At 44.4% G+C, this 26,332-nt stretch overlaps 1 protein-coding gene across 4 annotated transcripts in view; it reads right to left on the reverse strand.

The window, feature by feature from the left end:
• The window catches only part of HMGCLL1 (3-hydroxy-3-methylglutaryl-CoA lyase like 1), a 696,896-nt gene that overhangs the window by 29,014 nt on the left and 641,550 nt on the right, over window positions 1-26,332 (reverse strand). Inside the window, exon 9 of one of the 4 annotated variants that reach the window (XM_069606145.1) lies at window positions 2,094-2,176. The exons of 2 other annotated variants lie outside the window; for them this stretch is intronic. In XM_069606145.1, the coding sequence (XP_069462246.1) occupies window positions 2,094-2,176 (83 nt within the window). Of the gene's footprint in view, window positions 1-2,093; window positions 2,177-15,583; window positions 15,643-26,332 lie in introns of all 4 variants that reach the window. One more of the 4 variants, XM_069606146.1, reaches the window with a different exon arrangement.

A 26,332-nucleotide genomic window follows, 5' to 3' on the forward strand; every position in this document is an offset into this window, starting at 1 on the left:
GATGCATTTAGAGCAGCTAAATTCCTAGTGAGGGAGGTCTTCCCCAGGTGGGGAGTGTGCGAGGTGTTAAGGTCAGACAATGGCCCACATTTCGCAAACGAAATGTTCCAGCACATCACATCCTTGCTGAACATCAAGCATAAATTTGCATGTGCATACCACCCACAGGCCAACGCTGTATGTGAACGCCTGAATGGCCTATTAAAGGAGGCAATTGCAAAGATACAGCAAACAACAAAGAAGAGTTGGTTATATTGCCTTCCATTAGCCCTATTTGAGCTAAGGAATAGACCAGGGTCCGACCACCACCTCACCCCTCACGAGGTGGTTACCGGACGTCAAATGCGCCTTCCCCTAACGCCAACATCAAGAGCATTTACCGACCACGAGAGTACAGCGAGTGTTCTTGGTGATGAAATGTACCAATATGTGTCTTCTTTGATTACTAGTGTAGTGTTTGTGTCTCAACAGCTCAAGCGCACGCGGGGCGGGTCTAACAGCAATCAACAAGAAGACGTGGATAAAGAATTGGAAAAGGAAAGACTGTGTAAAGTTGCTAAAGGTGACCACGTACTACTTCGCAATTTCAACAGGAAGTGGAACAGTCCACGATTCACTGGCCCCCATCTGGTAGAGGAGGTATCAACGAGAGCAGTAAAGCTACAGGACAAGCGTGCCTGGAACCACCTACACGATGTAAAGATCTACAAACTCCAGACCCGCCCCAGCGCCACCGACAGGTCCATTGGGAGAACAAGAACAACATCACCAACGGAGGAAGAGAGTTCTACCACAGCTAACGGCCTAAGTGTTCCCATACCCTGTCACTCCCCAGATTCCCCAGGGACAATAACTGAAGAAGAAAGGGGTGATCCCCATACTGCCCACCCCATGGTCACACGCTCAAAGGGTAAAGATACTTCCGCCAGTTGAGCCCCAAACCCCCTGCCCATTGACCCCTACCCCCACTGCAGTAATAACTGAACTGAAGGACATTGTCTTGCACACGTACACATGTAAACACGTGAATGCTCTCTTTTCTTTTCTCTCGCACATGCAGGAACTGCGTATTATTGTACTGCTAAGAAAATAGATAACTAACAAATTCACTGCCCAGGATTAGATGGTACCCTCAGACGATAACTACCCAGAAGAATTGTCACACCAATTTGTATATGAAATAAAAAGGCCAACGTACCTAAAAAGAAGAAGGGTACGTGTCTACTACACAGCATTCCTCTTGGCCATAGAATATTCAATGCCCCACCTCCACCCATACTTGCCTGTCCTAAGAGATAGATCGCTTAGATTAGCGTGGGAACAGCTCTTCGCCTGGGCACTGAATGACTATTTGATAGGGAGAGCTTAAAAAACAACAACTAACATTTAATAACCAGCATATTGAGAATTTTCAGGCGAGCAACTTTAACGTCACAAGAATACGCTGCCGGACTGCAGCAAGGTAAGAGCAAAATGCCGGTGAAATTAGCATTTGTAATAAAAATAATAGGGATTTTGATGATCACCGGGTTCTTGGCTGCCTCTGTATGGCAACAGCTATGCTATCAATATTATTGCTGTACCCAAACCTAATACACCCCCATCCCCAGCTTCAACAGGTGTTACGTCAGGTGATACTAGTAAAATTGCACACAAGCAAAATAGAGTTCAACGCAGCACATACTCAGATAATAAAGGTATTGACAATTATATACAAGATTCAGCACACGTCTCAAACAACATATGGTACCAACACATGACCCGCATCGGTAAGCAGACAACAGAAGACAGCTGCTACGTTTGCTCATTAATACCATACGCCATGAGCGCTTCTCGAACATTCGTTGCCACAGAAATAGATGAAAAGACAGCACGATGCATAATATACTTGGCACTGTTCCAAACGAAAGGAAGATTTCAAGGGACAGTGGTGCATATGGTGTGGAAAACACGAGACTCATACCCATATGAAAACAACTTCCTCAGGACTTATTTGAGTTACCACAAGAGCAGTTTACATGCTGAAGCATTCAGATACATAACAAGTGGTCCTGAAAAAGGGGAAACAAAGAAAGTAACACTGCAGTATTTACCATGTGATTGGTACGCCACTGAAGTTCCTGGTAAACCAGGATGTTGGGAGAGGCCACTGGTGACGATAACGGGGAAGGTGTACCTGGACAACAAATGGGAGATAGGAGTGATTGGCAGAAACATGGTAACAAAAGAAACTATTTCAACTATCGATGCACACAACCACAGATGTTGGACGACTTGTATCAAGTACGTACCCATGCTCACGTGGATAGAGACGGATGAAGACCCAATAACAATACTGCCGCTGACTGTGCCTAAGGTATGCTACCAACATAAAGGAGAGGTGGACGTAGGATACAACACCAACTGTGCAAGCGTGATGGAGTTACCTGAGGGGGGAGCAGGAACAGCAGTGATAATGGACCATTACTGGGCCTGTGGAGAAAAGGCATACCATACACTGCCCCCTCTGTGGAATGGTGTATGCACGATGGTGCACGTCAATGTACCATCACTAGTGGTACCCCAGAAGCATGTGAATGTGGCGAACTTCCCCAAAATGGATGAAGGGGACAAGAGGAAGAAGAGATCAGCACAACCTCAGGAGGGGCCAGAGAACAGGAACAACGGCAATGATACTGTCCTAAATAGAAGGAAAAGACAAGGAGAACCTCTGACAGGAAATTACCTATGGGGAAGGTCGGAAACGGCACTCACTTCAATTCCGCCAGAACACAGACTATTCAGCAGAGCAGCAATGTTCTTCTCCTCAATAATACATCCGGGACTGCAGGCTTAGGCAAACGCAAAATGGCTCCAGATAACTAGATGGGAACTAATGATGACCATCAATTCTACAGTAAATGGATTCAACGCAATAAAAGAGGAGCTGCGAGCTATAAGGATGGTAGCACTTCAGAACAGATATGTATTGGACCTCCTCACAGCCATGGAAGGAGGAGTCTGCGCAAAGATAGGACAATCATGCTGCACGTTCATTCCTGCCAACGATGCTGACAATGGTACACTGACAGAAGCAGTTTCACAATTGGCCCAGATGCACTCCAAAATGATGGATGAAAGTAAAGGTGTGAAAAAGGATGAGAGCTGGTTTTCAATATTATGGTCATGGATGCCATCTTGGCTGTCAGATGGACTGAAAATTATAGTTGGTTGTACTATTTTGGCTGGAGCTACACTGATCATAATAAGATTTTGGAAGGCCCGGAAGGCACACACCACTGACGAGTTGCTTGAAATGGTCGGTATGCACCCCTTGATGCCAGCAGATGACGGCCAACACACAGGCACAATCATACAAGAGAGAGAGAAGTTGCGCAACCAGATCATCACCAACCACCTGGACCCACCATCTGTGAAGATCGAGAACCCAAGAAACCCCAGGAGCTACATAGGGAAATGGGTATACTGTACTCCTGGAGGAACCTGTGAATATATGTATTGGTCATTTGAAGATCATGTTAACCACTATGGACATTTAGGAGGAATAACTAAGATATGGAGAGTAAGAGGAGATAACGAAAAGGATATGTTTGTGGTCGACAAGTCGACCAGAGGGGGGACTGAAGTGGGAGAATGGAAGACCAGGCTCCCGACCTTCCCCTCTCGCGCCTGGCCTAAAGGATCACGGCCCAGGCACCCGCCACGAGAAGAGTTTGCCCATCTACCAGACGACCAAATACCCTGGTACAGGAACATACGGATGTGTCCATCTGCCTGCCCAGCAGCCCGCCCTGGCCATGCCGACACCTGCGGCACGGATCAACTAGACTAAAACCTACACGTCGTTAGAGATGCCATGACGACCTAGCCAACGGTCAGCACACCTGTGCAAATATACACACCGGACACTCCCGCACCAATCTACACGAAGAATATACTCAGTGCTATGACGTAGGCGACAGACATACTCACGGACGTGCATCTTTATTATTTTCCACATAGGTTCTCAAAATGCAGAAACACAAGACGCATCATGAACCCATCTAAAGAGCTTGCTTACGCTTCTCCTAAAACCAGGTGCCATAATGAGAAATATAACGAAGACACGATACTGGTCATAAGACAATATGATACTATAACCTAAAGCGCCTGTGCACCAAACGGTTCCACCTATACACCAGGCCTAAGTAGGCCGCAAGCAAGAGCTTCCATGGACGTTAAAAGAACAAGAGTCAGGTTGCTGATCCTGCAGAATGAGCCCGGCGAAAGCAGACAGCCAAGGTCGCAATGTTGCAAACCCACATTCCGAAAGCAGACCATCAAGGGCACGATGTTGCAACCTCGCACGCCGCACACCAACGTCAAAGTCACACCTGCAAATTAAACCAGGCACACAGTGGAAAAACAATATTAATTGTGCAGAATTCTGCCTCAAACACGGTCCCACCTCACGTGACCAAGCCGAACCTGACAGGATGCCAAGACCAGAAAAGGCGTCTGGATCCCTCGTTACAAGACACAAGGCAGATACAATTAAAAGGCTCAATGGACATCTGCGACAGTGGGAGTAGTCGGCCTTCCAGCTTATGAATAAGTCCTCACATTGTCTGCACGTACTCATAGTGAAACATTGTTGCAAATGACAGGTACACCGAGAGCTGGGAACAGCGATGGTCCCAGACTGGGAAGCTCGCGGGCGCACCAATCAGAACATGGGGCTCTTATCACTGACGCCATTAACATTAACCAATCATCAGGGGTCTTCATGTAACAATTCTCATGTATCTAATTGTAGGGACAACCCAGATATATCACCTGACTAACCCTTGACCACTAACATTGTTCTCTATACGTATGCTATACTAACCCTACCACTCGAGCAACCAATTAAGAGTGGCGATAGGTTTTTTGCTAACTTTCCAAGGTGACGCAAGTAGCGCGTCATACTAAGGTAAAAAGGGCCTGCGAGCCCCACGATTGTGTGTGTGTCAGGACGGACGCGTACGATCCTTGACCCATCCCTGCCGTTTTTGTCTAATAAACAGCAGAGTCACCTTGCTTCTTGCGTGTGTCTCATACTCTATCTCTTTTGGGATATACGGGAGGAGTTGGGGCCTCCCTGCCCGGAGGTCTGCGGACGGCCCGGCCGACCCCGGCAGAATTTCCCCCCCGACAATTCCGTTCTCTCATGTTTATTTGTTTGTTTGTTTGTTTTATTAATTTGTAATGCGCACCAGACCCGAGGGTAAGAGGGCGCAGCAGTACAGGATATGCAAATCTTGGGTTACATAATTACATATTTGCACATAATACTAAAATACATAAAGCCAATGGCAGTAAAACAGTAAGTTATATACAAGATATAATGTAGGTAGTATAAAGCAGTACGGGCAATAGTGCACAGAGCAAATTGGTGTATGCCGGCTGTATCTGTAGTCAAAATATGCAGGGTTACATGAACTAGGGGAGGTAGATAATGCTATGCATGGATACATATAGTGTATGACTAGTGGCAGTATTGCCGTTCATAGTGCACAGATTCGGGATAATCAGGTCATATCTGTGTAGCAACTACCCACTAATAGGCAGGACAGGGGGAGTAGAGATACAGGATGTGGGGTGTGGAAACACAGGTGGAGAGGAGAGAAGAAGACACTGGCTAGATGGTTGATTGCTTCAAGTGATTGATGTAGTTGGATCTGAATTTAAGGTAGGAGTTCTCAGCACGTCTAACGTGGGGCAGTGAGTTCAATATTAGGGCCGCGTGGACAGGGAAGCTGGTAGCAAGCTAATCTACACCTGCAGATATCTTCTGGCCCTCGACAGTCCTCTCACAATTACGAGAGCACTAACAGGGTGCAGGCTCGATCAATTCAACTCTATATTCACTGGCACCAGCGGTTGCAACATCAACAAGCTTCAAATCATTCAAAACAATGCCCTCAGAGCAACCTTGAAAATCCCCCAAAAATATCACATTTGCTCAATCAGGAGAAACATGCATTGGCTGCCTATCCATAATAAAGAAAATGTCAAATGTATTTATTTCTATGTATTTGAATTTGTCGTGCATCGTGCATCATGAGGCATCATGGCGCTGTTACAGGAAGTTTGCTCAGTACATACATGCGTGAGTCAAAACAATACAGAAACAAGGAAGAGTGCATTGCAGTAGTCGAGCTTGGTGCCTACTGTGGTTCTAGCCATTGAGAGCCGTTTTTTGATGGTTAGGAAGGGCTTGACAGCATTGATGATCTTTGTGGTGAGTGCAGCGGAGGAGGCTATTGCATTGACCTGGTGTGTCATGGTCATGGAGGAGTCGAGGTGGACCCCTAGGGTTTTGACAGATGATGACATTGTGATGGTGGTGTTGTCAATGTTGAAAGTGCTGTGTTGGGGGAGAGTTTTTCAGAGTTTCTTTGGTTCCTTCCACCAGGATCTCTGTTTTATCTCCATTTAGAAGGAGGCCATTTGCTGCCATCCATGTTTGTATGGCTGTGTAAATCTTAGTTAGCGCAATAGCATCATGTTTGTATATGCCGGTTAAAGGGAGAAGGCATAGTTTGTGTAGGCTATGTCACGTCGATCCAGGTCATTGAACAGGGGGAGGGTGAAGATGTTGTAGAGGGTGGGTGCCATGCATCAGCCTTGTGGAACACCACAGTGTATGGTAGTAGGAGAGGCACAGGCGGAGTCTGAGAATACTCTCATGAGTCTCCCTTTGAGGAATGACTCAATCCAGGTGTGGCTTGTGGAGAGAAGTGGGCCGCATTTATTAGTTGCTTGCCAAGGAAATCATGGTCTACAAGATCAAAGGCAGCCGAGAGATCTAGCAGAAGGAGAAGTGCCGGTTTGCCTTTGTCCATAATGTCACCTGATTGGATTTTAAAGAAGAATGGGACGGTGACGATGGGTCTATAGTTATTGGCTATTTCAGGGTCCAGAGAGGTTTTTTTTAAGAGTGGGCGAACCCAAGCTTCTTTAAGGCTGTCGGGAACTGAGTTGGTTTGAAGGATGTATTGATGAAAGTTTTTAGAAAGGGGGCAAGGGTTTATGCATAGTGTTTCATTAATTTGGCTGAACAGTAATCACCTATGCAGTTAGATGGCTTGATTTTGTTGACGATATCTAAGACTTCAGTTTCAGTGACCTCCATCAATGAGAATGTTTTTTTGTTGTTAAGAGTGCTTTTAGTAACTGGGTGGGGACTTGGGTTGGCTTGTTTGGAGAGGTTTTGTGATGCTCTTCTATTTTGTTTTGCAGTAGCTCAATTTCGTTTATTAGACCTGTCTGCACGCTGGTACACCTGGTTTTGTCTTTGACAATCTCGTGAGACTTACGAACTGGGATTGATAGCTCTTTCAAGATGGCAAAGAGTTCCTTAGATTCAGAGGTGGCGTTGGTGATGCATTCGTTGTAGGAGGACGATTTGGCTTTCATTATTGCTTTCTTGTGTTAGGAGGGTAGGGTCTTATAGGAAGATAAAGTGGATTCCTGTGGAGTTCCTAGCCATTTACTTAGAGCTTTGTGTTTTTGAGTTTGCAGTTCGTTCAGTTCTGCGGAGAACCAGGTATTACAGTGTTTGATTTTTTGGGCTTTTTTCCTTTGTAGCAGTGCAATCGTGCTGACTGCTGTGGTCAAGGTGGCGTTGCAGATGTCCGCCAGAACCAAGGGGTCTGGGGAAGTTGGAAGGTTGAGTATTAGCGAGTCAAGGGAGGATCCTTCCTTTTGTAAGGTTCTGTGCACTGCTAGCTGGTGCAGGTGGGATGGGGCTGAGATTTAAAGGTGAGCAGGTAAAAGTTGGTAGGAAAAAGTTTATGAGGTGGTGGTCAGACCAAGGTTTTGGAGTGTTGGAGCTGACATCTATACCACAGTTATGATCTACCAACCAATCAAAGGTGTGTCCTTTGCAGTGGGTGGGGGTCAGGATTTTTTGTAGGAAGCCAAGTTCCTGTAGTGCTTGGGCCAAGGATTTGGAGGGTTTGTCTTGTTGGTCATTAAGACCCAGGTTGAAGTCGCCTAGAAGAACTGCTTTGGTGAAGTTGTTGAGGTTTTCGCTTAGGAGGTGAATGAGATTATCATGGAAGTCTGCTATGAGGCCTGGTGTGTGGTAGGCTAAGTGTAGGGTGACAGTGGTGTTAGGGGAGATAGAGATCTTGACTGTGAGGGAATCAGTCTTTTTGCCAACGTTGGAGGGGATTTGTCTGATCTCTAGGCAATCTATGACTATGAGGGCTACTCCACCCCCTTTGGTTGTGTGCCTGTCTTGCCTAAAGATGGAGTGTCCTTGTGGGAGGGCTAGTGCAATGGCAGGACCAGCTGCTTCATGGAGCCAGGTCTCTGTGACTGCCTGGATGTCTAGGTCGAGATTGGTGATGAGGTCATGTATTTCCGTGGCATGTGCTGGGAGGGATCTTGCGTTAATGAGTGCACATTGCAGGTTGGTGGGGGCTAAATTGTTCCTTGTTTTGATTTTGGCTGGATGGGTGGGCAGTGCTGCTGGTGTGAAAGTTCTGTTAGCATTAGGTGGGCTGGAGGTGGTTGGAGACATGGCCTTGTGGGGGAGGCAAGAGCCTAGTCTGGCAATCCTTAAATTGAGGGGGCAGCAAATCAGTGGAGTAGTGCGAGAGGCAAAATGTGTGATCCATTGAAAGGGTGATAAATGGTGTGAGGTGTTGGCGGGGTCAGCGTGTCAGTCTCTGTGGTAGGTTTGGAGTGAGAGGTAGGGAGGAATTTGGTGGGTGTTATAGTGAGGGATGAGGCAACGGTGCCCGCCATAGTGAGTGTTGTTCTCTGTGGGGAGTGAATGGTGGGTTAGGGGTATGCACGCCCGGGGTGAGCTGGATACCTGTGTGTATAGTTGTGGTGATGGGCTTAGAGCTGGCTAGGACAGCTGTGAGGCAGTGTGCGTGGGGAGCTGGTAGTGGGGCAGGCTGGCGTAGCGCAGTTTGGGCAGGTAAGTCTATGCAGAAGGGAGCAGTGCATAGCCATTAGAACTGGCCCACTACACCTTATGGTGGAGAACAGGAAAAAAGTGTGTCTGAGGCAGGCAGAGCAATTTAGAGTGCAAACAATTGGGGCAAACATAGAGTAATTACAGTGGGGCCTAGGTGCCAAAAGCAGTTTGAGGCAGGCAGATCAATTTAGAGTGAGTGCAAACAATTGGGGCAAATGTACAGTAATTACAGTGGGGCACAGGTGCCAAAAGCAGTCTGAGGCAGCAGAGCAATTTAGAGCGAGTGCAAACAATTGGGCAAATGCAGAATAATTATAGTGAGGCACAGGTGCCAAAATCAGTCTGAGGCAGGCAGAGCAATTTAGAGCAAGTGCAAACAATTGGGGCAAATGCAGAGTAATTACAGTGGGGCACAGGTGCCAAAAGCAGTCTGAGACAGGCAAAGCAATTTAGGGTGAGTGCAAACAATTGGGGCAAATGCAGAGTAATTACAGTGGAACACAGGTGCCAAATGTGGTCTGAGGCAGGCAGAGCGATTAAGAGTGAGTGCAAACAATAGGGGCAAATGCAGAGTACATTACAGTGGAGCCAAATGCAGTTTGAGGCAGGCAGAGCAATTTAGGGTGAGTGCAAACAATTGGGGCAAATGTAGAGTAATTAGAGTTGGGCACAGGTGCCAAAAGCAGTCTGAGGCAGGCAGAGCAATTTAGAGCAAGTGCAAACAATTGGGCTAAATGCAGAGTAATTACAGTGGGGCACGGGTGCCAAAAGCAGTCTGAGGCAGGCAGAGCAATTTAGGGTGAGTGCAAACAATTGGGGCAAATGTAGAGTAATTAGAGTGGGGCACAGGTGCCAAAAGCAGTCTGAGGCAGGCAGAGCAATTTAGAGCAAGTGCAAACAATTGGGGCAAATGCAGAGTGATTACAGTGGAGCACAGGTGCCAAATGCGGTCTGAGGCAGGCAGAGCAATTAAGAGCGAGTGCAAACAATAGGGCAAATGCAGAGTACATTACAGTGGAGCACATGTGCCAAATGCGGTCTGAGGCAGGCAGAGCGATTAAGAGCGAGTGCAAACACTGGGGGCAAATGCAGAGTAGACTACAATGGAGCACACATGCCAAATGCAGTCTAAGGCACGGGTACCTAGTGGAATCTGGTACAGGCAGAACAATTTAGGGTGGGTGTTGTGCATGATACATGGGGCACATGTTGTGCAAGCCTGGTTGCGGAACTTAAGTGCGCGGCTGCAGTTAGTTACAGCATGGATCCTGGTCGGTATAATGGGCCGATGCAAGTCAAGTTTTGCTTGGGGGAAAAGTATGAGTCAGTGGTGTGTACCAATGGTAATAGTACTTACAGTGCACAGTCAAGAGGTGGCGCGATGGTGACACAGGCAGAACCCTTAGTGATGCCCTTGGTAGAACGGCTGGCTCAAGTCTTCCGGTGACCCAGCATCACGGAAGAAGGACGGAGCGGCCTATAGACGTTGGAAAGCATTGACTAGACATGTAATAAACATTTTGACGATGGCCATGTTTGGATCCTCCTCATGGGGAATGGCAGTCTACATACAGATTGTATAACTCTGTGAGTGCAAATGGCACAATGAGGCACTCAGGGCAGTGTGGATTCAGAATGGGGGCATGCTAAGTAGCATAAGCTTACCCAGGATCACAGGCGCGGGCAGAGGGGCTCCAGCAGGGTTCCTGGTCCAGCGGGGGAAAGCAGCAGTAGCAGGGGGCTCCTGCCCTCCTGATGGCGAATGAGGTGTGCCGGCACAGACAGGCAGCACCCTTAGTGACGCCCTTGGTGGATACCTAGACATCACCCACATGTGCATCAACAACACCGCACGGAAATACCTATCAACCAAGTTCAACAAAACCCAAACTTCCAGAACCACTCGATCTACATACATGACCATCTCACTACTCCTAGATACAAACATTGCTGAAATCAAGACGAGTGCCTCGCCCCATCTATACAGAATCTGAGCAGGCGTTGCAGTGGCGTCTCTAGGCTGTGCCAACTTTGTGCTCCCCATCTGAAGGAGGCAGATGTGGGCTCTGATTGCTGTGCTTGCTCTCTCTCTATAGAGAAAGCCATAATAAAACAGAAGGGGAATGCTCTTCTGGGCTGACACCGTGGAACGATCAGGAGCCAGGTATGGGGGGCCCCACTCTGGCTCTTGGGGGGCAGGATGCCAGGTATGAGGCTTGCAATCTTGGTGGTGGGGGGCAAGATGGCAGGTATTGATATTGCAAAGTGAGTTGTGGGGTCACAATGACATTTATTGTGTTTGTGCTCTGGGTGGTGGTGGGGCAGGGTGGCAGGTATTGGGTTTGTGGTCTGTGTGGTTGGGGACTGGATGCTAGACATGGGGCTTGCAAACCTGGTGGTGGGGGGCAGGATTCCAGGTATAATTATTGTGCTGCAGTTGGTGTGGAGCAGGATGCTCGGTAAGGGGCTTGTGCCCTGTTTAGTGAGTGGCAGGATGCCAGGTCTGGAGCATGTCTCTGGATGGTGGGGCCCGGGATGCCATATATGGGGCTGGTGCTCTGCGTAGTGGTGGGCAGGATGCCAGGTATGAGGCTTGCACACTGGCTGGTAGGGCCAGGAGAATGCTAGGCATGGGGATTTTGTTCTAGGTGTGTAGGGGTGTAAAATGCCAGATATGGGCTTGTGCTCTGAATGGTAGAGGGGCAACATGCCCCAGGTATGGGGCTTGCAATCATAGTGGTGGAGGCAGAATGCCAGGTATGGGGCTTGTGCACTGGTGGTGGTGGGTCAGGATGGCAGATTTGGGGTGTGTACTCTGGGTGGTATTGGGCAGGATTGCATATATGGAGCTTTCAGTCTTGTGGTAGGGGGGAGGATGCCAGGAATGGGGACTGTGGTCTGGGTAGTGGGGGTAGGATGATGGGTATGGGGCCTGTGCTCTTGGGTTGGGATGCAGAATGCGGGTATGGGTATTGTGTTCTCGTTGGTGGAGGGTCAGGATGACAGTTATAGGGCTTGTGGTTTGGGTGATCAGGGGCAGGATACCAGGTATGGGGATTGTGCTCTGCGTTGTAGGGACGCAATGCCACATATGGGGCTTGTGCTTTGGTGGTATTGGGGCACAATGTCAGGCATAATGCATGTGCTCTGGGTGGTCGGGGCAGGAGGGCACGTAGGGGGCTTGTGCTCTGGGGTGGTGCAGACAGGATGCCGGGTAAGGGACTTTTGTTTTGCTTGTGGTGCAGCAGAATGCAAGGCATGGCACTTGTACTCTGAGGCTGGGGGGTCCGATGCCAGGTATGGAGCTTGTACTTTGGGTGGTGGGGACACCATGCCAGGTATGGGGGTTGTGCTGTGCTGGTGGTCACGGTAGGATGCCAGGTATGGGGCTTGTGCTCTAGTGGTGGTGAGGCGGCACTGCCAACTGCTGACCGCACTTCTTGTGTTTCATTGTTTGATCCCATGTCTTGCACTTGCTCCTCCTCCCTTTCCCCTGGCACTTCTCCCCTTACCTCACCCTCGCACTTGCACAATCTCAATGTCACTCAGACTAGTAAGATCATTTTGTCCCCCCCTTGAACCCCTCCCCTGCCTCGCCGCGCCTTGAAACACTTGTGTATAGGCGTGCTATAAATAAAATATCATATAATATCATCAGGCTTGTGTTCTGTTTGGTGGGGGGTAGGATGCCAGGTATGGGGCTTGTGCTCATGTAGTGGTGGTATTGGATCATTTGGGTTTAGCCTTGTGGGGTTCTACCTTCCATATGAGTACTCTACTGACCATTAAATAGCTCTATTAGGGCATTTGTATATTATTGCAGCCAATGCAAGGCTATGCATTACCTATGGTATATGACCAGGTATATGTTGGAATTATTAGTTGATTTGAGGCTGCACTTACATCAGAACATGGCATACTGGGGCGGGGTTGGGCAAAGGTGGCGTAGCATTGTTGCAACTGGCATTACATTGACAGTGATTAAGTAGAGTTGTTTGAAACGGGCAAGGCTATGCTTAACTGGCAGGCTGACACATTATGCTGAACATTGCAGTTTTCAAGAGAAACATTGCTATTTAAACATTACCCCAGGCAAGTTAGCACTTTTATTACCATCTCCCTGTAATTGAACACCACAGGTCACCCTGAATTTACCCATGTCAATTTGGGAATAACATTCACATTTTCCAAGTTTAGGTGGCTTCCCTACTTTTGCCTGTGGCCCTTTCTGTGCACCCCCTAAATTGGATTTCTGGAGATGCCACTGAGGCCTTGCAACACTCGGTTCCTTCGAGTATGGCTGAAATCTGAAGGTTTTTTAAATTGTTTTCTTACATTTTGTAGCTCTGGCCCAGGGAGCAGCTATTGTACATAATTAAATAGTACAAATTCCATTTCTACCATCACTTTAAAGGGGAAAACTACACCTTTTTACATCACCACAGGTGTCGTTGGACATTCTGAAAGAGCTCTTGGCAGAGCTGGGATTCCAGAGATAACACCTCTGCCAATGGTAAACTTTCAATTTGGTGGGTTTTGAGAAATACCACTGCTGGAGGTGGTAACTTTCTCGAGCAGTATTTAATTTGAAACATTCTACCCAACTTGTTATTTTGTAGTCTACTACTAATTAATTCCAGAATCTTACATCTTTCTGTGTGTGCAATCCATAGAGATAAGGAAATTCACCAAATCATAGGGGAAGCATTCTTACAGAATGAAACCGAGGAGAAATTCTTATAAGCTATATAACGTTTCTTTCTTGGCAAGTAGGAGTCGTGATAAACTGCTGTGAATTGTAATCGACCCAGGGTATAATGGAGCAGGAGTGGTGTCAACATTACCATCTAGATGACAGAATCTGTGATTTAAATATGTGTATTGTCACTGGGTGGTATGAACATGCCCTTGCAGACAAGACTGTTCTCCCTTTCACTCATTAACTCTGGAGGCCCATGTTTGGGGGGCACATAGGCACATCTACAACTCTGCTGAAATTAAGGTGCCCCATCTACACAGATGCCAGAAGACATTTCGGAAGAGGTCAAACCTGCAGAAGAGAGGAAAGAGGTGCTAACAGTGAAGGAGAGTTGGGAGCACCTGACATTTAGAATGGAGTGAAAGGAAGTAGTGGCAACAAGGAGGAAATATTAATAGAAGTGGACTTAGGAGGTGATTATAGCAAGGGTGAAGATGAGGGAGGAGGCAACATTGGAGCGTGGTCCTGCAGAAGAACCAGTTGTGAATTAATGAGCTGGGGTCTGGTAGTCTACAGTCACTATAGAGAGAATGATAAGGTCTCACAGGTTTGGCTATAATATTCAAGAGGCAGCTGTCTGGATCACCTTTCCAGCTTCAATAATGAACCAACCACTCAGGAAAGAAGAGGGTGTGGGAGCTCCAGCAGGCCTGCAATTCCAGAGCAGAGGGTGATGGTATAACCGCCTAGGAGCTTTACTGACCATGCCTGGAACCTGCAACCAACAGGAAAGACATATACAGGGAAAATGGAATTCTGAGGAATTTCCCCCAATACATTTTAAATTGCCTCTGTATATAATACAACTTTTAACAAATTAACTAGTCTTGTCATCTTTGTTGGTCCCCTCTGACTGCTAAGTGACAGTTATTTGTGATTATTGTATTACATTCTAAACCCTTCTTCCGTACAGGTTCATCTAGTCCCCCCCACACATGTCCCCTTACACCGTTGATGCTTTTAATCAAACCTAAAAACAGATTCAACAAGGTTTCCAGGGCCCTTTTCTTTCATTGTCTACATTTGTTGATCCAGCAGGTTGGATCTTCTTACCCGCTTTCTTCAATATTTGCATGCACTCAATGGATAATATCCTCAAATCATCCAATGTATGCTTACATATGTACTCCAATGTCATCCAGCTATACATTGCAATCAGTGACAATGGAGTTCAGGACCTTGATCATCTCTTAGTCATACCAACTCTATGCACCCTGCCCTGCCCTGCATGCATGGGCTCCCCAAGTGCTTCTTAAAGATATCAAAACATCATAATGTATGATGATATTTTCGCAACTAAGAAAGAAAAGAGCTTTGGAGTGTTTTCTTACATTCCTCTCCTCTTCAAAGCATACATACATGTAATGTTCAATTTGCTATTTCATGCGCAAATATCAGAGAAACCGCAAAACCCTGATCGCTTGTGATGTTCTTAGAATCATAACACAATCCAATCAATGATTGCCACCGGAAATATTACAAAACATTAGAAAGGCTGCTGTACTGCTCATGTTTATTTATGTTAAGTGAGACAGCAGCAGATCCATTCAGATACTCCTTAATACCGTTCTGTCAGACAAAGACACCAGTTCAATGCCTTGGTTAAGTACGCACAGTCATTCATGGGAAGACAGTGCCATGTCTACCCATCTTCTTCTAACCACACAGTTCAGGGAGATCCTTTTGCTTATAATCCATGCCATTTACAGGCTCACCCATACTCAACTCTGTCACTTTTGTTGGAAGAAGATTTTCCATAAGAAATGTTATTCCCTGGGGCTCTGTGCCCCACTTTATTAAAGGTAGTGTAAACCTATTGTACCTCAGAAAACTACTATAACCTGGCTTCGCTCATGCTTTGCACTAACCTTTCTTCTTCCAGCTCACGTTGCCACATGCCTTAATGTTTCATTGATATACACGTCCCCTGCACATATTTAAAATATCAAAATTAATATTACCAATAATGCTACTAATATTAATAATCATCATAATATTCATGTTCATTTCGGATGATCTAGCCATAACATGTATATATAATCAATAAGAACATCAAAATCATATTATAAAAGCAATAACTACCAAGCTTTTCTCATTACCAGGTTCAAAGATTTTATTCAGATTTGATAAGGAATCACAACTGCATAAACAATATAAATCAAACACTTAAGGACGATATTGATGAATTTACAAGGAGTGTAACTTAGGAAGAACTGTACAAAGCTTAAGCATTACAAATCAAATATACAATACACACATTTGAAACAATCCTAATAGACAATAGAGTGAAAAAAGTGATCTTATGAAAAACTGTTGGAAAAAATTGTCTAATTATTGAAGGGTCAATCCAAAATGTTCACTGAGACCAAATCCTGACTTTGATGTTAAGGCCAATCCGACATTTAGGTTATTCACCACTGATGGCTTCAAACGTTGAAAGGCACTTCAGGGGATTGAGTCCCTAGTGATTGTCAAGGAAAATAACTAAGAATAATCCATTTTGACAGAAACAACATAAATGACACAATGACATGGGGAAAACCCCAAAATTGTACTTTGATGACATCAGTTGTAAAGCCAGCATCAAAACAAAATAAATACATTAAAAAAAAAAAAGTAGCAGCATGAATAAAAGAAAGGGAGGAGGGCAAATTACAAAAAGCAGGCAACTCACAGTGTTGGCAGTGGCATGACTTTTAGCACTCTTGCTTTCATACCCTTCACTCTAGGCAACAGAGGTCAAAATAATCAGGTAAATGTATCCCAAACAATGGAGTTTAAAAAAAAAAAATAATAATTATGAAGGAGGCAAAGAGTGAAAGGGGGAGTTGAAAAAGGAACAGAAGGATACGCGGACTCCCATACTAATGTGACTAAATCCTAGGCATCAATACATTGCAACAAAAAAAAGTTAATTGTGAAGAAAAGATATTTATTTGATATTCGTGTTTGTTATTGAACATCATGTATTAAGTGAAAGGAACGTGTGTAATTTGTCACTAAGCCCTCCATTAGAGCCTCAGCAGTTTTAGTGCATGAAATACTGCCAGCGGCCATGAACACTGCTGCTGCTGTAAATCCGAGAAGCCGGGCCATATAACTGGATCACCCCCATGACAGCAGTTATGGTATTTCAATCAAAGCAGCAAACATTTCAAATATCGCAAGCACTCGCGATACATTGAAAAGACCGTCACTCTCGGAATACATAAAAAAAAGATACTGTTAGCGTTGGTGTACTTTCAAAATATACTGCTGCCAAGCCTACTCAGCCGTTTGCTACCGAGATACTACTGCTTTGGGAAGATGTAGTCGCTGGAACCCTGGACCCTACAAGCTTATATTGCATCAGAACTACTAAGCATTCCCCTGGGATTACTTATTGCCATCTGTGAGTACATACACAAATAATACTCATACCTACACACTTGTGAATACCATGTTTTTAACCAGGCGTGTGCCCACATGCCACATGTGTAATCATAGAAAAGGCATGCCCAACGGAGCCGAAACCTTATAACACTCAAAATGCCCAATCACCTGACACCCACCTATTAAAGCAATGCCCGCTGGTACTTCCTGTTCAAACAGTGATTGACACAAGAAGACTAATTGCATGTGAAGACAAAGTATTCTCCAAAGATATGCCATGACTGTACAATGAAAAAGCTTACATCACGCAGTACATGAAGTTACCTTTGAGTGCCTACAGAGTAAATAGCTTGCAAAGGTCACCTGCAATCAATAGTAGTAAGGACATCAGAAACAGATGGTATACCACGTCTCAGTGATTGAAAGAACAGGTCCCATCCATCTTGCAATTGTATTTTGTGTTTGTATTTTATTTTTAAGAACAGGGATGTCAATTTTGATCAGAAATGACATGGACTTACAGATTTACAGGGGCGGTGACATTCTCGCTAAGGTTGCTTGTACAATATCTCAAATATGCGAACAACTGATGAACCAATTCATGAAGTTGGAAAAGAACGCAGGGCATGCACCAGCGATCAGATAAAACAAACCGAACTAATGCATATAAGAAGCAGGTGACTTACAAAGGGAACATTGACCTAATTAGGCAAGTGTTGCAAGCTAAGGAGCAGTACAATGTAAATATAACAAATCACATTATTGGCCTTCACTTGTGGGAGTGGTTGGGTCTGCTGCGGAGAATGGGGGAGGGTACAGGTGTGTCTCTGGGTCTGCTGTGGAGAATGGGGGAGGGTACAGGTGTGTCTCTGGGTCTGCTGCGGAGAATGGGGGAGGGTACAGGTGTGTCTCGCATGCTTTCTACAGGACTTGTAAAAGCACAAACACTTTCTGGGTCTGTCGTTGAGTTCAAGTCGGGGACCACACGGGTTTAATTTCTATAAAAACAGAATAAAAATGATGACGTTGGGATGTGGTATACCTGACTGGGTCCAAAGGCGGGGACCTTGTTTCTGGGGTGCACCACACACCTGGCGGTGGCTACTGTTGTCTTGGCCAGTTTTCATATTAAGGCTGTCGTGAATACAGTGTTAGATCTTGCGTACAGGCCACTCAGTGCTGTGTGGGAGAAAGGAAAAAGGGTTGGAAATGCCTCCTCGTTCTGAAGTCATTTTTACAACTCATGTAAGGTTCATTACAGACCTATGCCTACCTTTATTTGTCGTAGGTGTGTTCTCTGATTCAATTTCAGAGTCTGTTTTTGTATGTAGCCCGTGGACACTACTGGGGGCTAGAAATGGATGTGTGTGGCACGTGATAAAGACTACAGTCTGTTACTAGGTTTATCTGCGTGCTGGCGTGTCTAGTTGCGCTTGGGTGCTATGGACTCATTAATCTGTCTGTGTTTAAAATCATGCTCATGAATATGTCGGGGCTACGTCCGATGTCGGCACTGTATGTACTACTGCTTTGTTTCATTCAGAATGCTATCTGTGCACTCCTGATGATTCTGAGAGGGTGTTGTTATGCAAAGAGCCAGAAATACCAACAAACATTTCTCACAAAACAAACACGAGACCAACAACTAGACAGTTCTCGCTATTTTATTCTTTATTACGTGGTTCCACGAGTCCTGACATAGGCCTCATTGCATGGATATTCACGTTACCTCTGGGGTCCCCATACTGGTGACATTAGGCAGGACAGCAAGCAATTTCCGGAGTCTATCAGCATGGATTATGAAAGCATTTTTATCAGAGAGTGCCTTCCCATGGGTGTCGCTACTTATGTCATGTTTGCAGTCTTGGGCACTGGTGCAGTTTGGGAAACCAGAAATATCAATACATCTGACCTATACTGCATGCATGGAATGCTGGGAGATGGGGATGAAATATAGTCATGCTGCAGAAATGCTTCCAGCACCTGGACAAGGAAAATAGAGAAGGTAGGCTGGGACATGCCCTGCAGCATAGCTGTATCTCAAAAGTGTGGGATTGACCTAAAGTATAGGAGACAGGCTGCAGTTGTGTGCAGGTTGAATTCACTGTAGAAGGTGTCCCTATTACCTTCAGTAGGTACCTGGTGCTAGCTCTGTGAAGTTAGACAGCAGTATCAGTGCTGCTGTGTGAGACTTAAAGGCCATATTCAGGCCCTGGAGATGTCAGACCGCTGCATCTTCCTTTGGAAACCTCTCTGCGACGTCTCTCCTCTCGTGTTCTGTCTCACTCACACTTCATAATAAGCTTGTACACCTTTTGGTTCAGCACTATGCTGCCCAGCATGGTGACCTATTGTGTGGATCCATATCCTGAGATGCTTTTATAACCATGTGCAGGTGATGGGATGTAGCCGTGGCTGCTCATGATTAAGCAGCTCAGTTGGTGGAGTGAGAGGAGTGAGCTGCTGACCCTACGAGTATTGTTTTCCTCTCTATCTTTTTGGGTGGTGACTCTTTCAAAAACTGACTTGCCCCGCGGAGCGGCCGCGTAGTCAAGCAGAGTCTGTGGAGTCCGTGGAGGGAGAGGAGGAGAGGAGCTCAGAACCCTGACCTTGGATCTTGGACCCCTGCAGCAGTCCTGTCGACGATGAGCGAAAGCACGCATGAGAGGTCTGCAATTGTGAGGACGTGGGCACAGCGAAAGCGCGGGACGCCCATCGTAAACGGTGCCAAAACAGAAGAATCACACCTCCGCCAACAACAACAAGTATGTCAATACATGTCGTGTACCAGTAGAGGACAAAGTGAGTCTGACAGACAAAAGAATTTAAGTGCTAACGATCGCAACATGAACCTTCCACCACCGCGTAACTTAGCGAACATTGCAAATACCATGGCCGGTGCAAATAATTGTGAACATTTTATTTGGCCACCTGTGAACTTAAGCATGACTAGTGTGCCTGTGACCGGTAGAGCAGCAAACCGCTTAGAGAACGAACAACCGATTGAACACACAGTGTCGCTCAAAAAGCCCCCTCAGCTACGAGTGTAGGCATGGTGTGTTTAAACTGCCCATAACGCACACAAGAGAGCTGGGGAAACTAGGGAAGCAGAAAGTCATGAGAAAGCTGAGAAAATCGGGTAAGTTGATCTAAGAGAAGCAGTACTTCTAACAACACTACACCTGATGTAATAACAGTGGGCCCTATTGTAGCCCCCCGAGCACAGCACCTGGGTATTGCGGAAGATAAAATGGTGGAGGAGGAAATGGAAGTCCGGCGAAAAGCAGCATATGTTTTAGCAACTGGTGCGGAACCTAATGTGGAACTTAATGTTGTTTTGGACAGAGTCATTCAAAATAATTCAAAAACATCACATGTTCTAGAGGAGGAATACGATGAAGTGTTTGTCTCCCCAAAAGCGATTATATCTGGTCTTTCAGGTGGGCAGGCTGATTACTCAGGAATTTATAACAACGTAGAAAAGTCCTCTGAATCCTCTCAACTGCTTATACGGCCAATAACACACATTTATGGAAATGACAAAGAAAATAGATGCAACACATTGGAGGTAGTAAATAAACTACTGCATGATTTGATGCAGTTAAATAGAACTCGCACTCTGAAAACCCAGTCAAAAGCGCTACCGGAAACACACAGTTTTAACATAGAGCCACCTGAAAAAACGATAGAAAAAGCGAGCTTCCGAATGAATGGAACTACAGACCTACGGATGAGTGGATCACGGAAGTGAAGAAGCATTGACATTAGCTTGTCACCCATACTTAACTGTTCTCAGCTAAGAAATAACAAAAGGCTGAGTGACACTGAGCAAGTACCAGAATGTAGCGCACCGAGACTGATGAAACAATAGGAGTCACTGACTGGAGAGGAAAGTGAGGAATCATCATCTGACCCCTCAAATACGGACTCATTGATTATGGAACGCCCATACCCCAAAATAAGGCGAATAAAAAAACTTAGGAACAAATAAGTCTCAACTTCGAGGCAAAAGGACCAAAGACTCTCAAATCCGAAGTCCTTCTTTACAAGAACTTCACACACTAGTAATGGCTTCAATGTCAATATCCATCGCGCCGTTCATCAAAATGTATGAGACAATTAGCGACAAGACCAAGTATTTGACAACATTATTAGCATTAATGAACTCCACATTACTAAAAATTGAAGATGAGTGTCATGTTCGTAAAGGTGCCCAAACAGAATTTAACAAAAAAAGTTAAAGTCTCTCTGAACACCCTGATTGAACAAAAGAAAAATGATAGCATGGAAAAGAAATTGTTTGCAGAAGTGGCACGAGAGGCTTTAGCTCTCTTCAACAATGAGAAAAGAAAAGAAAGTAGTAGAGGCACTTATGACACGACGTTCCGGATTTGCCAAACAAACAAAGTGGAGAATTCCATGCCCGGAAAATCAGATAGCTCCTCTCAATATACAAAAAGTCAAGCAACTGGCAAAATTACAACAGAAAGTACTAGCTGGTCTTCTGAGTCATAGAAAAAAACTGAATCTGACCGGACTAAGATAAAAGATAATAACGAAGTGAATGGGCAAAAGGAAAACAGAGATTTAGTAGGAGTACTAAATTATAGTGCAACAATGTCCTTGGGCAATGTCGATGAGATAAGAATTCAACCAAAAATTGTAACATTACCAAGTACGAACGATGGAAGATCTGGTCCACAAACAAAAACAGCAAGTTTGCCAAATGGACAAGAGAGCGATGTGTCCTTTAGTATGGCACTCAAACAGAGTTTAGGAAAACAAAATCTTGCATTACAAAATATTCAAATACCATCAACTTCGAATGCCCTTGTGCCATGTGGAGGACACTCGCACAAGGAGTTAGATGAGGTGATTGACATCGAGAAAGGAGAAGTTGGAATTTTTTAAATCTTTAAAGGGAACAAAGTGACCACTGTGGACAACAATGAAGCAAAACTAAAATCCCAACGTCTAATCAAAAAGTCTAAAAACCAAACTGTACAAAATACGTGACGAGGCAACGGAGCCAGGAAATTCCTTCGGAGCATAAAACCTTTACATGTAACAGTAAATGGGAAATAAACAGCACTTAAAGGAACAACAAAAAAGGGAAGAAAGAGGATATTAATGTAAAAGAGTCTGAAGTGGAACAAATTTGTTTGGAGGACACTATGGTAAAACAGTCTGAAGTGAATCTAACCTGGTCGGAGGACATACCAGTTGAGCTCCTGAATTTGTCAATTTACGATGATAATGAGGATGATGAAATAACACCTATAAAATGCCATCATCAGAGAGCAATACTGACATACATTCCAAGACAGAAAATGATACTTTGAATCAAATAACGTGTGACAGTACCAGCACTGAGCAAGGACAGAAATCGATAAAACAATCAAGAATGTCTACCATTGTCTGTCCAACGATAACACCCACCCTGGATCCGGAAAGAGTATGTAGCCCAATCTTTGTTACCCTAAATGAAAAATGGGAGCAGTTAGCCGAGATAAACTGAAGGACAACAACACTATGCACATCAATAAAGACAAACACTTCTCCTATGAGACAGTGGATCAAGGTGAAGGTAGCGTGGATGATAAAAGATACAAGACAGCTAGAAACCTTCAAAAGAGGCAACACAGACCCATTTCCGCAGGTAATAAAACACGAAAAGAGCCAGCAACTCCGCCAGAAAGGAAGTGAACAGTGGAGTTAATCAAACGAGGTTGCATAAAATCATCATTGAACATGTAGATAACGACTATCTTATCCTAAATATAAACAACGTTATGAAGTTATTTCATCCAGTGCCATGCCTGAGACTAATTACATCAGATGATCTGAAGGTTGTGGAATTCATAAAAGAAAATAGAAATGACAAGGTGGTGTTGCATGTCCAGTCCAAAATAATCAGTGACACGATTAAGGAAGCTGCACCCGTACTCATGTCTTTAGGGTTCAAAATCTTCAGGAATACTGAGAATCTAACATCATCCACTCAAGAAGTAAGTGGACGACCTCTTAACCATAAGTCCACAAATTATACCTGGAATTCGGAGTACGATGAGAGTACAGAAGAAGAAAAAGGAGGAATGACAAAATCCCAAATCCCTAAACTCAAAATAAATGAAGATACAACACACCGTAAAATTAAGTATCAAATATCGGATGAGTTGCAAGTTCCTCCCAAAAATATCAGAGAGGAAACAAAAACAACAACCCTTGACAGAGATCAAATCAAAATCACTATCGCAGGGGTCACAAGTAAGGGCAGGAGCACCATTGAAGCTGATAGAATAGCAGAAAAACCAAAGACCACGGATGAATGGAATTGGCTGGCTGCAACTCTGAACACAAAACAGAAAAATTAAAGCCAAAAAAAGGAAGATCCAATTGAATATTTGTTTGGATCTTGGAACACAAGAGGATTTTTGCACCTTTTTCAAATAAATTGGCTGAATGGCTTGGAATTGGCTTGTTTACAGGAAGTGTGGGTGTGCCAATGCCCTAACGTAGAGGGATATGAAGTGGCACTAAATCCAGCCATAAAAAAGCATAAATGCCGACCTATGGCTGGCTTATTAACGATTATAAAAAAAGATACAGGATTCAGAATTGTTGAAACTAAGAACCCTACTCCGTTTATTCAGATCATCACACTTAACAAGCTAGGCGACAAAACGGGTAAATCCGTTTCACTGAAGGTAATCAATTTGTACTGGAACCATCAAGACGCCGGCACAAGCATATTTATAGATCAAGTTACTTCTTTTTTAGATGAGATCTATGAAGAAACAAATTGGCCGAACATCATCACATGTGGGGATCTGAACATAGAATGCATCAATCAACAGCAAATGTCCAGTGGCAAAATGTCCCAAAATCAAAAACTCATAAAAGACTGGTGTCGCGAAATGGAGCAGAAGCTTTTCATGCTGAATGGAAACATTGTGGGAGATATCCCACCTGCGGCGACGTGGAGAAGTGGTGATCAGAAATCCACCATGGATTACATATTTGTATCAGAAAGAATGCACACTCGAGTTAACTCTATGCAAGTGGTCCCAATGACACACAGTGATCACGAAATGCTCACAATGAGGCTAATACCACATGATGGACTGTGCGCCCCCAAATGGCATCATTTGGTTGAAGTGGAACCTAACAGAGTCAAAATACGACTGGATGTACACACCATCACCCACATCGCAACTCAATATTGTAAAAAAAGTATGACATTGGAATAGCAGCATTTACTATCTAATTTTGAGGAGAAAAAGCAGGATCTTAAGCATAGAGGCTTTACTTCTAGACACAAATTCAATTTAGAAGTTCTTAAGAGAAAAAGACAGATATGTGGAGAAATTTGATCCTGTCTACGTACCAACAATATCGAATCCAAATAAACAAAAAGAGTAGCCAAACAAAAGTATAAAAATTGGCTTAAAGCGCATAAGCATTTGATGATGCAAAAAGATGCTGAGTTAATGTTGAGTAAACTGAAAAATTAAAATACGGCAGAATTCTAGCGCATTATCAACAGCGAACAAGCCTCCCAAACATCAATTCAAGTTAACTCAGTAACTGAGGCAGATTGGATTTTACACTTCACAGAAGTATATGGCTCAAAAGGTGAAAAAGATAACACAAACTTGCAAGTGCTATCCCGTTGGGAACTTGATTTCCCCGAAGATGACATCTTAAATGTGATCAATGAGACAAGCGCTTCAAGGGCACCAGGGCCTGACGGCCTCTCAAACCATATAATCAAGCAAAATCCTGAACTATGGTCCACCATCTGCTATACGTTATTCAAAAGAATTGCTGATCAAGGCTGCACCCCAAAGTCTTGGAAAAGTGCAATAATCGTACCTATTTTCAAAAAGGGGAATAGAGCAAATCTGAAAGATTATCGCTGTATTAGACGCAGTAGGAAAGATTTACGCAACCCTTTTACAAAGAAAGCTGCGTGACTGGACAATTCGATCCAATCATGTGGACATGAGACAAGCTGGGTTTGTGAAAGGTGCTGGCTACTCACTAAACCTGCTGATATTGAATATTCTAAAAATGGAGGCAAAGGTGTACCTAGCACTTATCGACTTTTCTTATGCGTTCGACAGCATTAATTGCCAGAAACTGTGGGATAAGTTTAGAAAATGGGATTGTCCCTCGAGTTTATTAGCTGCGAATCAAGATCTACCCACAAATACGAACATTAAGATCCGATTAGATCAAACTGGAACTCATTTGGCTGAAATAGACACATTTAGGGGCGTGAAACAGGGATGCCACCTGGCAGCCGTTATATTCGCCTTATTATTGTCTGATATTGGAGAGACAATAAACGGTGTACATTCTTTCCCTCCGAAATTCAATAATACTCAGGTCAGTTGGTTACTATATGCTGATGATTTGACTTTGATGGATACAACACCAATAGGCCTGCAAAGAAAAATAGCTGCAGTTGAAGAATATGTAATGTAAGGTGGAATGACCTACAAAAAATAACAAAAAGTGTGAAATCTTGATCCTGCATGATTTAAGAAATACAGGCAAAATCAATGGCAAAAAATGTAAGTGGATTCTGGGTAAGGAAATTTTGAACATATCAATAAGTTCAAGGTATCTTGGAATGCAACTTAGTGCAAGTCTAAATGACAGCCCATGGGTTGAAATCGTCAAAAGCAAATGTAAACATCTAACTTTGCAAGCCTATGCCTTGAACAAAAAATATTTAACATTTTCCTTAAAGCCCGTACTTAACTTTTACCAGCAGAAAGTAGTTCTAACATTGATTTATGGAGTGGAAAATGCATTTGGATGCCCTCATGATCTGTGGACAACCTTGGAAAATACATTTTGGATCAAAGTATTGCAATTACCAAGGGGCATGTCAACGGCATGCTTACGATACGAACTATTGTTAATATCCATCAATGCAAGAATAAGTTGGAACATGGTGTCACTATTTCGTAAGACCAAAAGAAAGGCAAAAATCCCTCAATTTGAAATGTTTCATGCCCATGAAGTTAACAACACAGACTCCATTTTAGCAAGTTGGAATAACCGCTGTGAAGAGATTATGATGTCGATATAAACATGCTACACGAAAACCCAAACTTGGAAAAGAAAAAAATGTGGCAACAAGATTGGAATTTAACTGAAGAACAGAGGATCCGCTCCAGATATATGAAAGACGTACCATGTGAAGCTAACAATTATGGAAGGGTACAAGCGTA

This window comes from Ambystoma mexicanum, chromosome 4p (genome assembly GCF_040938575.1).
Source record: "Ambystoma mexicanum isolate Mex_15411 chromosome 4p, UKY_AmexF1_1, whole genome shotgun sequence".
Classification (NCBI taxonomy): Eukaryota; Metazoa; Chordata; class Amphibia; order Caudata; family Ambystomatidae; genus Ambystoma; species Ambystoma mexicanum.